This window comes from Myotis brandtii, unplaced genomic scaffold (assembly GCF_000412655.1).
Source record: "Myotis brandtii unplaced genomic scaffold, ASM41265v1 scaffold253, whole genome shotgun sequence".
Lineage (NCBI taxonomy): Eukaryota > Metazoa > Chordata > Mammalia > Chiroptera > Vespertilionidae > Myotis > Myotis brandtii.
This window is the reverse complement of record NW_005359590.1, coordinates 1,903,312-1,916,138: the sequence shown is the minus strand read 5'-3', so window position 1 is coordinate 1,916,138 and position 12,827 is coordinate 1,903,312. Positions and strand designations below refer to the sequence as shown.

Below are 12,827 nucleotides of genomic sequence, written 5' to 3'. Positions count from 1 at the left end.
GAGAGAAATGAATGTATCTGGGATGTAGCTTGGAGGTAGAATTGAAGTTGGTGAGGAAGGGGTAATGTTGCTCAGGGTTTTTGTCCCATCTTCATTTTTAGTTGAAATGAATGCTTTTAGGCATATAAACCAATTTACCTCCTCAAAATATGATAAAGCCGATTTAACTAGAATTCAATTCACTGGAATTTGCCATTAAAAAGGAAATTCAGTATGTTTAGAATGCAATTGTTATATTTGCAGTCCGGTGGTCATTGTTAAAACCTAAAATGCCTTTTAAAACAACTGCAGTATTAATTCAGCAGTTCAAATTCTTTAAAACTAGTTATATGTATTGTGTACTTTCAACAGGATTTTTTGACTAATCAGAATATTCTGTTCCCCAACTAAACCAATTAGTTATATTCACTGTTGAAGCAATTTTTAGATTATGAGTATCACTGCTCCTTTCAGAATATGAAGAAATAAGTTAATAGTGCTGTTTGTATTTTAAAGAGAGGACAGTGATGGTCTATGGATGGTGGGATTATGTGTGATTTGTTTCTTGTTTCCTTTTGTATTTTCCAAATTCCCTACAATGCTATGAATTACTTTTACAATCATAAAAATTTTGCTTTTTTTCAAGTTTATTATATTTAGAAAGTTACTCTCTATTACCATCATTCATGGTGGAAAACTACAAATTATATAGCTGCAGGCAAAGTTTTAATTGTTTTTTTCCTTTTAAAAAATAGATTTACCAGAAACTTCCAGGATTTTTACAAACACTTATGGATGCTTTGAGAAAAGACAAAATAGTCTTCCCTAATGATGAAAAGTAAGCTAATGATTAAAAATGTCCATTGTTCTATTACTATGCCTGTAGGATTCTTGCGGGGGAGGGGTGGTGACTATCATGTGACTTACTGGATGGGTAGATGAGAAGTCTGAAAGACTAGATGAGAATTTGTAGGTGGGCACTAGGATTTAGGGTAATGTATCTACAAGTTTTTAGTATTTGGCATTTTCCTTATGACTAATTTGATGACTTTACAGATTCAATATTTTCTCTGAAGTCATAAAGGGAGCTGTAGATTTAGGGGTCCCTGACTTTAGGCCTTATTCCGCACGTAACTAAAACCTATCTGCTATCCAGCCTACTAACCTGACAGCAAAACCAATGAATAGAATTTGGCAAGTTGCCCTCTTGTAGTAGGAGAATTTGAGCACCTGCAAATACATAGTTGTTATCAATATTTTTATATTTCAACACACTTGAGGGATCTAACATCCTCAGGAGTAACAGCAAGTCACTGTGGCAGGGATGGATGGGTATCAGAAGGGGGTGGGGGAGGGAAGTATTGTTTGAGAATGTCATTGGAGTCAGGAACGAACATTCTTCATGCCACAGCCTTTTTGAAAGGCTTCCTCCAAAGTAGGAAGTTGACCAGGAAGCTAATCAAACCCATTAATTACATGTTCACCCTGTACATTTATGGGGAAAAATAAATTGCCACAAAGAGTTATATTTTGTCCTGTGGAAGTTCTTGTTATTTTAGGGTTTTTCTTTTTCTTTTAGAGTCTTTTATTTAAAAAAAAAGTTTTTATTGCTTTTTTTAGAGAGGGAGGGGAAGAGAGAGGGAGAGAGAGAGAAACATCAATTGGTTTTCTCAATGTATGCACCTTGACTGGGGATTGAACTTGAAACTTGGGTATGTGCCTTGATTGGGAGTCAAGCAGGTGACCTTTTGGTGCATGGGATGAGCCATACTGGCCAGGGCTCTTTTAATTATAATATTCCAAGTATTATGCTATTAGGTGGAGTAAGGAAAAAGATAAGGTTCTTCTAATTCTGTACAAATTCAATACTTCAGTGTTCTTCATTATTTTAAAAGAAAATCACATGGAAGTAGATTAAATTAATTAGATACCTAATTAAACTACATGAGTGCATAGGAGAAAGAGAGTATTACCCAGAAGAAAAATAAGTTACTGTGTGGAGTTTGTTATATATGAAGCTGTTATGCCTGGGAGGGAAGGAAAGAGAGTTCTTGTATTTTGGGCAAACCTCATGTTTTGGTAAAGCTTTAACTTGGAGGAGGAGGAGAAATCCCAGCGTTAATTCTTGAACTGAATGCTTTTCTTCTACCTGTTCCTAGTGTAAAATTCCTGTCTTCCCCCCTCCTCATCCTTCACGGCGAGGATGACAGAACAGTGCCTTTGGCGAATGGAAAACAGGTAAACCATGAACAGAGGCCTGACTGAGACATACTGTTCTTATTTCACCATCTTCTCTTCCAGTCAAACTTTGATGAGAGCCCAAAGGAGGGTCTCTGACATTCTAAGGGATTCCCTACACCCCTAAATAGCCATGCTGCCTGGTGTATACAGTAAGCATCCATGCTAATCAGCTCCAAGGAGCATTTGTGGTGGACCCTGGCTCCTCATTTGGGGTCGGTGAACCGGGAAGTGTTGTGGGGACCCAGGATACTATAGGAACTGCTGTATCTTTCCTGTAGTGGCTCTAAAAAGGGGGAGGCAGTTTCTTTTCTTTTAACCAAACAAAGTGCGTCCATCACAATCCCTTGTCCCCTTGCAGGGAGGTATGGACAGTGGAAGGATGTCCTGTCAGCATTCCCTATTAGTCATGCAGCTTTCAGTCCTTTAGCTGTAGAGGCAGCCAGTTGGGAATGTGGAGAGTCTCCATGTCTCTGACCTAATGGGACTAACTCCTCAAGCTGGCTGTTTCTGTACTGCTGTAAGACAGTCAGCCTAGAAAAACAACAGCACTGATGGTCAGCCTTTGAGTCTCTGTCTTTCTGTGCCCTTGCAGCTCTATGAAATTGCACACAATGCATACAGGAACAAAGACAGGGTCAAGATGGTGATCTTTCCTCCTGGCTTCCAACACAACCTGCTTTGTAGAAGCCCCACACTGTTAAAAACTGTGAGGTAAGAGTAGCTTTGCTAAATGTGATTTTCTTCCCTTAAAGGCAATTAGGGCTGATCTGGCTTACGTGGACCTCGAGGTGGGGAAAGCGTGTGATCTGATCTAGGTCCTTTTTCTGCAGAGATTTCCTGAGCCAGCAGTGGGCATGAGGTCTGAGAGCAGCAGAAACCTCCAGCGAAGACTTGGTCCAAACACCACCTGTGATGTGTATTGTTTGTGTAAAACTGTACCTAAAGTCGTTGGCATGTCTGCAAGTCACTTGCCAGCTACAAAGCATGGGTGTACCACCTGTGATGTGTATTGTTTGTGTAAAACTGTACCAGGATGCTTGGATGAGCTAAAGTCATTGGCATGTCTGCAAGCCACTTGCCAGCTACAAGCATGGGTGCTGGGTGGTATGGGATGCTCTCATTTAGTTCATGGAACATGTTGAGACATCTCTGCAGAGAATCAGAATTTGGTAAAAACTGGATCCCATATAAAAATGTGCAGTTGCCAAACACCCTGGGCTATTTGTGAATCAGGTATAGTCTTTGGTTTGGACTTAGATAGCAGTGTAAGAAAAGTGCTCCAATGTAGTTAAATAATTTGTGTTTTAGTTCATTTAAATGGCATTAAAACGTTCCACGCATTTTTTTCTAGGGGAAGGTCCTCGCATGCTACTCAATTTGTTATAAAATAATACCTTTTGAGACTCAGGTAGCTCTGGAAATTCATACTTTATTTTTAGCTCCAATACAGTTATACACTTTCCCTGCCCAATCCCCAGAGATACTTAACTGGATTGTTAGCTAACAAAACAAAACAAAATCAAAGAATGTTGCAAAAAGGTTCAAGTCCAATAAGAAACTATTTTTTTTCTAGAGACATTTTACAACTTACTTTCCACTGGCTTTGTACACCCCATTGCTAGATTCATTGGATAGGGAAATCTTTATATCTGAAGGCTCCATGTTCCAGATGTCCTTGGCGTATTCCTTAATTGTGCGGTCACTGGAGAATTTCCCCGAGGCAGCTATATTTTTGAGTACCATCGCGTTCCAGGCCTTTGGATTCTGTAAACAACACAGATATATGAGGCCCAGGGCCTCACTACTCATTGAGCTTTAGGACAAACATCAGGCCAAGCATATCGAAGCACATTTCATGGAGAAAACGAAAGGAGTAAATTGTAGTGAATTATAAATACCTATGTCTTAAGTTGAGAGCTAAATAGAGCAGACTGAGCTCTTCTCCTATTTAGAGTATATATTTCTCTTAAGAATGAAAAATATATATTTTTCATTTTCAGAGAAACCAGGGATGTAAATTACCTAATTGATAATTTTTGCTATAGTTACGATGTTTTTGCATGGAAATCATATTTTCCATGCTTTGCTTCAAATGAGGATACCTTCCTTTAAACTACAGATGAAAAGAACACTAATATTCACTATCTGCTAGAAACCAAGTCAAGAGATTTAACCTGTGGCTCACAAAGTTTGGAAAACACTATGCTAGAATGCTAATGATCCACTGAGAGACTTTATTGACCTACTTTTTTCTGAAGGTAGATGTCCCAGTAGGTTTATACTGAATCCCGTTGGGATTTCAAAACATGATTAATTAGGGTTTATCCTTAATAAAATATGTAACATCCAAATCTCATTCCTTTTAATATCAATAAGATTATAAGAAAGTATTTAATAACCTCATGATTTTGTAAAGAACTCTAACAGTTCATTGTTAATTACCAGAACATTATTTAAAACCAATAGCAATGCATTATAAGCATTAAAAAAATCTAAAACTACCATCATTCCTTAAGGTACTGTGGAGAAGAGTCTGAAATTAGTTTGTTCAGACTCTGGAAACTTACTAAAATAAAAGAATAAAAGCCTCATCTCTTCACTTTCTTTGTATTGTTGAGGCTTAGAAAACAAACTCACATGGATGGGAAGTCTCGTCATTAAGCCTCAACAATACAATTATTGTTAAGAGTAAAAACTGCAATTTGCACTAATGAACAAGAAAGACTGTCCCAAATACTTGGCTTCTAGATGAGCATCCTTTGGATGGGGGCCATCATTTTCACAGAAGAGGCCCATTGTGCAAGTTCGACATTCACGTTTGTGCTTGCCCTTGGCCAGATTTCCCTTTCTTGTTCCTGTGTTATTTTTATTTCTTCCCTCTGCAGCCTTTCTATAGACAAGCATGGGTTGCAATCAAGAGGAAAGAGGGAGAGGTGGCCATTTTCCTTTCTCTGTCTTTGAGGCTGCTCTTTCCAGTGTTCAGGAAGCAGGGAGTAGGCCACTAAAGTTTAACTCAGTTTACTGCCCTTCCTTGCTTATGGCCATGAACTGGAATTTACTCTGGTCTGTACACTTTTGGGGGACTGGATAGGACTCTACAGAAGCTAGGGGTTGTGAAGCAGCATGAGCCTTGAATGAGCCTACTTTAAAACCCAGTGGGATACTCGGGATGACTGTAGGAACCACCCTGTTACCTGCTTTGGGAAAGGAATGGAAAGAAATGTTAGTGAAATATGTTTCTGCTGGAAGTAGTTACTGATGAATACAAAGGCAGGAGGTGGTGACTTTATGGCTCTTGACTCGTCTACTGCACAATGGTTTTCAAGGTGGAGGGCAACAATAAAGACTAAGGGGGCAAGGGCCACCAGAAGGCTCAAGGACATCGACCCCAAGAGACCCATCCTGGAGTCTTGGCAGAGAGCCAGCCTCTTTCGGTATCTGTTCTTCTGTGGTGTCTGCAATTCACTAAAAGTCGATTGTATCAGAGATGATGAACCTTTCCTTGTGTCTACTAATGAACCCAGAGGGCTGGGCTGCTTGATAAAGATGTGCATGGCTCCGGCCTTTCCTTTTCCTCCTTTCTCCTCCTCCCACCTGCCTTTTATTTTTTTAAGTACAGTCTTTCTTGTTCCTTTCCTTTCTTAAAAAAAAATCAAACATAAAACCTTCAATTTCTTTTCAATTTTAAAAGAAAAAGGGGGTCAGTCTTTATCCCAATAAACTAAAGCTCAGCATTAGAATCATTTAAGCAGGTTTTCCAAATACTGATGGTGATCCCACCCACTACTGGGTCAGACTCTCTCCCAGGGAGACTGGCATCTGTACTTTAACAAGCTGCCCTGGTGATTCTGATGTGCACTGAACAGGCTCCTGGAAGGGTGTGGTAAGAAGAAAGTGACTGTCCGTGCCCAGCACAGTGCCTGCCATGGGAAGGCCCCCATGCCTCTCTGTTGAATAAGTGAGTGGGTAAAACGAGTATTCAATTTGGATTTATACCTTTACTTTCCAGGACATGCCTGCTACATGGTGGGTGCTCAATAAATATAAAATAATTTGTGATTTTTTTACTTGGACATTAAAACATTTACAACTGCTATGGAAATGTCGAGTCAACCTCTGCCTAAAACGTGGGAAAAGTCGAGTTTTGATCTGAACAACCTAGACAGTTGTCTCACTTCCCTTTTTTGATTCGTCAGTGGGGCCCTGTTATTTAGACTTAATAAAAAGAAACAGAATTTTAAATTAACCATAGTAAGCTGGTTTACTTTATACGTCTCAGCTGTGTACTCACCATGTACAGCTGGCTGACTTTTTCTTGACACTTGACATACGCTTCATAGTCTGCAAACACTTTAAACCTGTGTTGTTGTTTTTTGTGTGATTGGGAGGAAAAATCAAAACAACAAAAAGCTTCATTAATAGATGTGTTAAGATTCCATTTAAAATTCTCTTTTGTTTTAATGGCCGCTTTACCAAACTCACATTTCCATTCACAAGAACTTTGAACAGCCCTCAACCTTTCTACGGACATACGCTTCATAGTCTGCAAACACTTTAAACCTGTGTTGTTGTTTTTTGTGTGATTGGGAGGAAAAATCAAAACAACAAAGAGCTTCATTAATAGATGTGTTAAGATTCCATTTAAAATTCTCTTTTGTTTCATGGCCGCTTTACTGAACTCACATTTCCATTCACAAGAACTTTAAACAGCCCTCAACCTTTCTACAGTCCTCCCCACAGGGAAGAATGTCATCATACAGATGCATCTGAAAGCTGTGTCCACCAGTGGAAGGAGAAAAAGAACACCAGATTTGCGGGTCTTATCCTTAAAGCTTCCTAGCATCGCCAGTGGAGAATCTTTAATTTCTCTTTCCAAGCCTAGGTTAGCTTGTCAGATCACAGATCTATGCTAATCTACATAGTTGGGTTGTAGTTGGTTTATGATGTTCTTGCTCCCTTGTCACGGCTGAAATAACACCACCTTCTTGGGGGAACTCACCTGTCATGATAAAATAGCATGTTGATTACATCTTTGAAGAGGTCAGGCTGCTTGGGAGAATAGAAGCCATTGTCAATTTGATCAATGGCCAGCTTCAGCTCTGGAAGTGTCTCGTAATATTCTTTTGCGTTGTATCTGTGGGATGGGGGTGAGGTAAGAAGAAAGTTCTGTTAGTGTTTGTGATTAGCAATACACTAGACACCACATTAGCTGTGAAAAATGCATTCAGAAATACTAAATTTTATAGAAGTCATTATAAAGTTCAATATGGGTATCAATAATATTTGACTAGATCCTGACATTTCTCCCTCCCCCCTCCACACTTAACGTTGATTAGTTCCTTGTAAATGAATGCATTGACAGATTTTTAAAAAAATTCTAGTCCTTTAGCAATACACTAGACACCACATTAGCTGTGAAAAATGCATTCAGAAATACTAAATTTTATAGAAGTCATTATAAAGTTCAATATGGGTATCAATAATATTTGACTAGATCCTGACATTTCTCCCTCCCCCCTCCACACTTAAAGTTGATTAGTTCTTTGTAAATGAAGACATTGACAGTAGATTTTAAAAAAAATTCTAGTCCCAGAGCAATAGTCTAGTCTAGAAGACAGTAAGATTCATTTCAAAGCAGACTTTACGGCTCTAAACAAGCATTATGTTAAGTTAACCAGCTGCTTTTGGACCCACAGATCCCCAGATTTGTTGCTACTGAGTTAAAATTTACTTCCCAGGGTCAGGAAGTATACCTGACAACCCCCAAATGTTGTGATCCCTGTCGTTCCTTTGGGCAGCACTTTTTTTAATCCAGGTTAATAAACCTGGTTAATAAATCTATCCGTATTCTAAGAGAAACTATTCCTGGGTGCTTCTGTACACCCTTACCTATCCTCTCCTACATTTTAGTTCATCTGTTTGCAATCTTAAAGGAGCAATCTTAAATCATAGGCAAAAACTGGTTCATCTTTTGATCAAGTTAAAAATCACAGGATGCAGAGAAGTGACCAGCTCATCAGGCCCGCTCTGCAATGGCCGATACTGAAGAGCAACAACCCCATGCACCTGGGCCCAAGGTCCTTTAACTTTAACTTGCTGGATTTCATTAGACCAGTGGTTCTCAACCTTGGCTGCACATTAGAATCACCTGGGAATCTTTTTAAAATCCTGATTTCTGGGCCGTACCGAGAAATTCTGTTTCTTTGTTACTAATGATGAGGCCCAGAAATCAGGATTTTAAAAAGATTCCCAGGTGATTCTAATGTGCAGCTAAGGTTGAGAACCACTGCATTAGACTAATCCATGGCCAGGAGGCTCCTCTGACTCTTGGGAGATGTCTGCTGCCACTTTTCCTGTGACTCAGCCTGAGTGGGATACCTGGGTGGGCAGGCACCCTCGTGGGAGAGCTGTTCTCTCACCCTTTCTTGTCCAAAGCAGCTACATCATCTATTCTCATGCCAAAGATGAACAGGTTCTCTTCCCCGGCTTCCTCTGCCATTTCCACGTTGGCCCCATCCATGGTCCCGATGGTCAGGGCCCCATTCAGCATGAACTTCATATTGCCTGTCCCTGAGGCTTCAGTGCCTGCGGTGGAAATCTGCTCCGACAGATCTGTGGCTGGGATGACTGCAAGCAAGACAGGCATGTTAAAGTGAGTGATTCTGACTCTAGATCTGCTTCTATTTCATCTAAGAATTTATGTAGCTGGCCTGCTTTGATCACTAAAGTAGTGCATGTCATCAAGATAAACATTCAAATGGTGAAGGACAGATCTCACTCTTCCCCAGGGCTCAGGCAACCACTTTTGTCCCCCCCCCCCTTTTATTGATTTCAGAGAGGAAGGGGGAGGGAGAGAGACAGAAACATCAATGATGAGAGAGAATCATTGATCGGCTGTCTCCTGCACGCCCCACACTGGGGACAGAGCCCGCAATCTGGGCATATGCCCTGAACGGGAATCAAACTGTAACCTCCTGGTTCATAGGGATGCAAAAGTCGCCAGCTGGGCCACTTTTGTCCATTTTTGATGTGCTATCTTGGTGGTTATGGCCACAGTGCTAAATAACTATATGCTTATCCTACTCTTTCTTGGTCTATAAACTTCAAACAGCATCTATTGACTCTCTGCTATGAAAGTTGACCCATTTCTCTTTTCCCTTCCAAATTTTGTCATGGTTTTATTTTTATTTCATCTTCTTTACAATTTTAATATATTGGAACTTCTCTTTCTAGATCCTTAAAATTCAGAGTCTCTCCTGACCCTTCTTTTGCAATCGGAGGAAACAGGATTGTTTGTATTCCTTCCACTTCTCCTCACCCTTCTTCCACTTTCACTGCAAGGAAATGAGCCACATGCAACTGAGGTGTGTCTAGGGCCAGACACCAAGCCTCTGAGCTTTCAGCCTGATTTACACAAATTAGTGCAGCCTGCAGTCCTCCTGCCCGCTTCTCTACAAAGGTGGGGACTGACTCTCTGCTTTAGTTTCAGAGCTTATTTGTGGATTAGGTATATGTTCATTTGCATCCCTAGGAACCTGGCTCCTTTTCCTTCGTGCAGACAGTTCTTAAACAGTAACAGCAGAGGACCCACAAACACCTCAAAAAGAGAAAGATCCCTTTTCAATGCAGGAAACAGGTCAATACACAGTTGGCATTTGAATGTGGATGGCGCTTTGTATGTGATGCAAATAGCAAAGGTCCCAGTGGTAGAGAAAGGGATGTTGGCTTCTAGCCAGTCTGATTGTCCCCACATGGAAACTCAACGCTTGATCTCGGAGGGCCCATCTGAGGCACAGCTAAGCCTCGTGCTCTGGCAGCCTGACGTCTGTCCTCATTCCCTGTTGCCACATGAACAAACGAAGTGACCAGAGGATTATCTGGGGGCTGGGGAGTTGGTATCCTATTGCAAAACTGGGGCTGGGAACTGAAGATCTGCTCTTTCTTTTGTAGAGCACAGTCTGCACTTTACCAAAACCTCAGAGCTGCTTCCTCTAGCCCCCAGCTCTGACTAGCTGGGAGGAAAATGCACTTGCAAATGTATACCGCGATACTGTGAAATGTACACTGTGATGTTGACTCTGGGGACAGCAATCTCATTGTCAGTTGGGTCATCTTAAAAGCTCTTAGCTTAGGCTCTTACTCTGCCCGGTGACACCTTCTATCCCCAGCTCCTGGCTCCCTGAGCTCAGCTGCCCCACTTTTCCATATCTTGTCATCTCTTCCTAGCATTTGCCCTGGCCTCACATGGTTTGCAATGAGGGCACTACCTTTTTCAGCAAGAGACACTCTGTAGTTCTCCAAGAAGATGACTTTCAACTTGTTTCCAACCATGGGGTCATTGTTCACCACATCTGCCACGGAAGTGATGAGCTTTATGATCATTTTGGCCATGTGGTATCCCGGGGCAGCCTTGGGGAAGAATGTGGAACACACTGACAATGCAGCCACGAAACGAGGAAGTGGAGAAACGGCAAGAGATTAGCGCCCCCACATCCCCAGTGAACAAAATCAACTTACTTTGCCACCAATTATAACTGTTCTGGGCACGAACAACTTCTTAGGGTCTTTCTTAATGCCTGAAAAAGATGGAGAAGTGGATGGAGCACGGGATGGATGATGGCCGGGGTGGCGAGGCCTGCACGGGGTGCTGCTTCCGCCCCCGGGGCACCTGGTGGCTACAGGGCCGACTCACGGTTGTACATGGTGATCACGTGCAGGCAGTTCAGGAGCTGCCGCTTGTACTCGTGGATCCTCTTCACGTGCACGTCAAACATGGAGGCTGGGTTGATCTTCACTTTGTACTCCTTCTCCAGGAACTGAGAAAACTTCAGCTTGTTCTCCTGTTGAGACAGTGCACGGGCAGGAGTCCTTTTGATGGGGAAGCCTCGGGTGGTCCCTCTTAAAAACTGGAGCATAAACCCTCAAAAGCACGTGCCGGGCAAGAACCCACACCGAGTCTCACCTGCTTCACATTGGAAATTTCTCGGAGGAAGACGTCGTCCCCCAGGAAGCCGTGCAGCTTCGTCAGCTGGCTCAGGTCTTTCACGTAGTCTTCCCCGATTTTCTTTCAGTTTAAAGGAAGAGGTGGCTTTAATCAGGGATGGCAATCAGGCCCAAATGAGCAGCTTCTGTCCCTGTGGTGCGTGCTCACTCAGCTACCACGGGACAGCTCACCTACCACACAAGACGCAGAATGGCTTCACTCAGAGAAGGGGCTAGAACTGCTGTGTGGGAAGGACACTTTGCAGGTATCTTAAATGTAGTAGTCTCAGGGGTATTGTGTTAAAAACAGGAAATCTACCTAAAGAGGCTGGCAAAGGACCCAGGTTCCACTAGTTATTTATATGACCTTTGTTATCCTCTTTTACTAAATAGAGTTACCAACTTCCATCTGTGTGTCATATGAATACTGTTAGCCAGGACCAGGTACAGAATTGGTAGGGACCCTTGATCAAAATTGAGACTTTCAAGGTGACTGCAGCAGAGAATTAAGTCAAGCACAGAGCCTCATGGGACTGCACAGGCCACGTGCTGATGAAGCCGGCCCTGCTACAGATTGTATTTGCAAATTCTAAGTGCACTCATGCCTCTTGCATTCCAGTCGGATCCCTCTCCCTCTCTCCCTCTCCCTCTCAGCACTTCCCAGTTACCTCTGCAATTAACTCTGCAAGCCCCGGGTTGCAGAGTAAGAGCCAGCGCCTTGGAGTGATCCCATTGGTTTTATTCTGAAACTTGTCTGGTTCTAGCTCACTGAAGTCCTTGAATCTGGAGACAGAAGAGACACACCACTGAGTCTGGCTGAAACAGCAGGTTCCTGCATGCAGGATGAAGTTCAGAGTTATATTCAAAGAGTCAAGTGTTGGCTTAGAAAGATTAAATAAAGGTGGAGGGAGGAGCTAAGAGCATCTATGGGTGTCATTCTAAATAGAAATCCATTTGCGATTCAAAATAGTTACAAGGAAAATTCCAAATCTAATCACCTCCGTATGATTTTCTGGCACCAACATTTAACCAGACTTTTCAACAGAATAATTTTAGTTTTGGTCTCCTATATCTAGAATTAGGATGGTCCATAGAGGAAGGGCCTTTTCTCAAGAAAAAAAAAATACTTTTAAACATTTTGTCGGGGTCGTTCCTCCTCTCCAAAGCAACACTGAGTTCACTCGCACTGTTCCATTCATGGAGCAGCGTCAGACCCACCGCCCTGGGACTGGAAGCTCACACTTGGGTCTTCACGATGTCTGAGTGGATTTTAGCCACGCCATTCACAGCATGGGAGCCCACAATGCAGAGGTGGGCCATGTTGATCCTCTTGCCTCCTTCCTCTTCGATCAGAGACATCCTTCTCAGACGGTCAACATCTTTAGGAAACAAGGCTGCGATTTTCTAGCCAAAGGAAGAGAAAGGCTTCACTGGTCACTCAGGTTTAAAGCAACGTTGAGATAACGTTGTTCACTTTCCAACCAAAATTCTTGATGGAGTGAATATAAAACCTCACTCCCACAGAGAGTGGCTGGTTAGCCTTCAGGAGATGCCATCCCTGTATTTTAGTACTTTCAAAAAGATGTCTTTAACAGAGTCCTACTCAGACTTGGATACTTAAAAAA

General features: G+C 42.1%; 2 protein-coding genes across 2 annotated transcripts in view; one reads left to right on the top strand and one right to left on the bottom strand.

The window, feature by feature from the left end:
* The window catches only part of ABHD12B (abhydrolase domain containing 12B), an 82,497-nt gene that overhangs the window by 66,502 nt on the left and 3,168 nt on the right, over positions 1 to 12,827 (top strand). Inside the window, exons 10-13 of the mRNA XM_014540983.1 lie at positions 735 to 817; positions 2,139 to 2,217; positions 2,813 to 2,931; positions 3,051 to 3,164. Coding sequence (XP_014396469.1) covers positions 735 to 817; positions 2,139 to 2,217; positions 2,813 to 2,931; positions 3,051 to 3,078 — 309 coding nt within the window. The 3' untranslated portion in view covers positions 3,079 to 3,164. The remainder of the gene's footprint in view (positions 1 to 734; positions 818 to 2,138; positions 2,218 to 2,812; positions 2,932 to 3,050; positions 3,165 to 12,827) is intronic.
* PYGL (phosphorylase, glycogen, liver) overlaps positions 3,630 to 12,827 on the bottom strand; it is a 33,808-nt gene continuing 24,610 nt past the window's right edge. Inside the window, exons 10-19 of the mRNA XM_014541003.1 lie at positions 12,443 to 12,606; positions 11,871 to 11,985; positions 11,183 to 11,284; positions 10,913 to 11,060; positions 10,738 to 10,796; positions 10,488 to 10,629; positions 8,640 to 8,847; positions 7,220 to 7,354; positions 6,512 to 6,578; positions 3,630 to 3,984 (exon numbers count right to left, since the gene is read on the bottom strand). Coding sequence (XP_014396489.1) covers positions 3,808 to 3,984; positions 6,512 to 6,578; positions 7,220 to 7,354; positions 8,640 to 8,847; positions 10,488 to 10,629; positions 10,738 to 10,796; positions 10,913 to 11,060; positions 11,183 to 11,284; positions 11,871 to 11,985; positions 12,443 to 12,606 — 1,317 coding nt within the window. The 3' untranslated portion in view covers positions 3,630 to 3,807. The remainder of the gene's footprint in view (positions 3,985 to 6,511; positions 6,579 to 7,219; positions 7,355 to 8,639; positions 8,848 to 10,487; positions 10,630 to 10,737; positions 10,797 to 10,912; positions 11,061 to 11,182; positions 11,285 to 11,870; positions 11,986 to 12,442; positions 12,607 to 12,827) is intronic.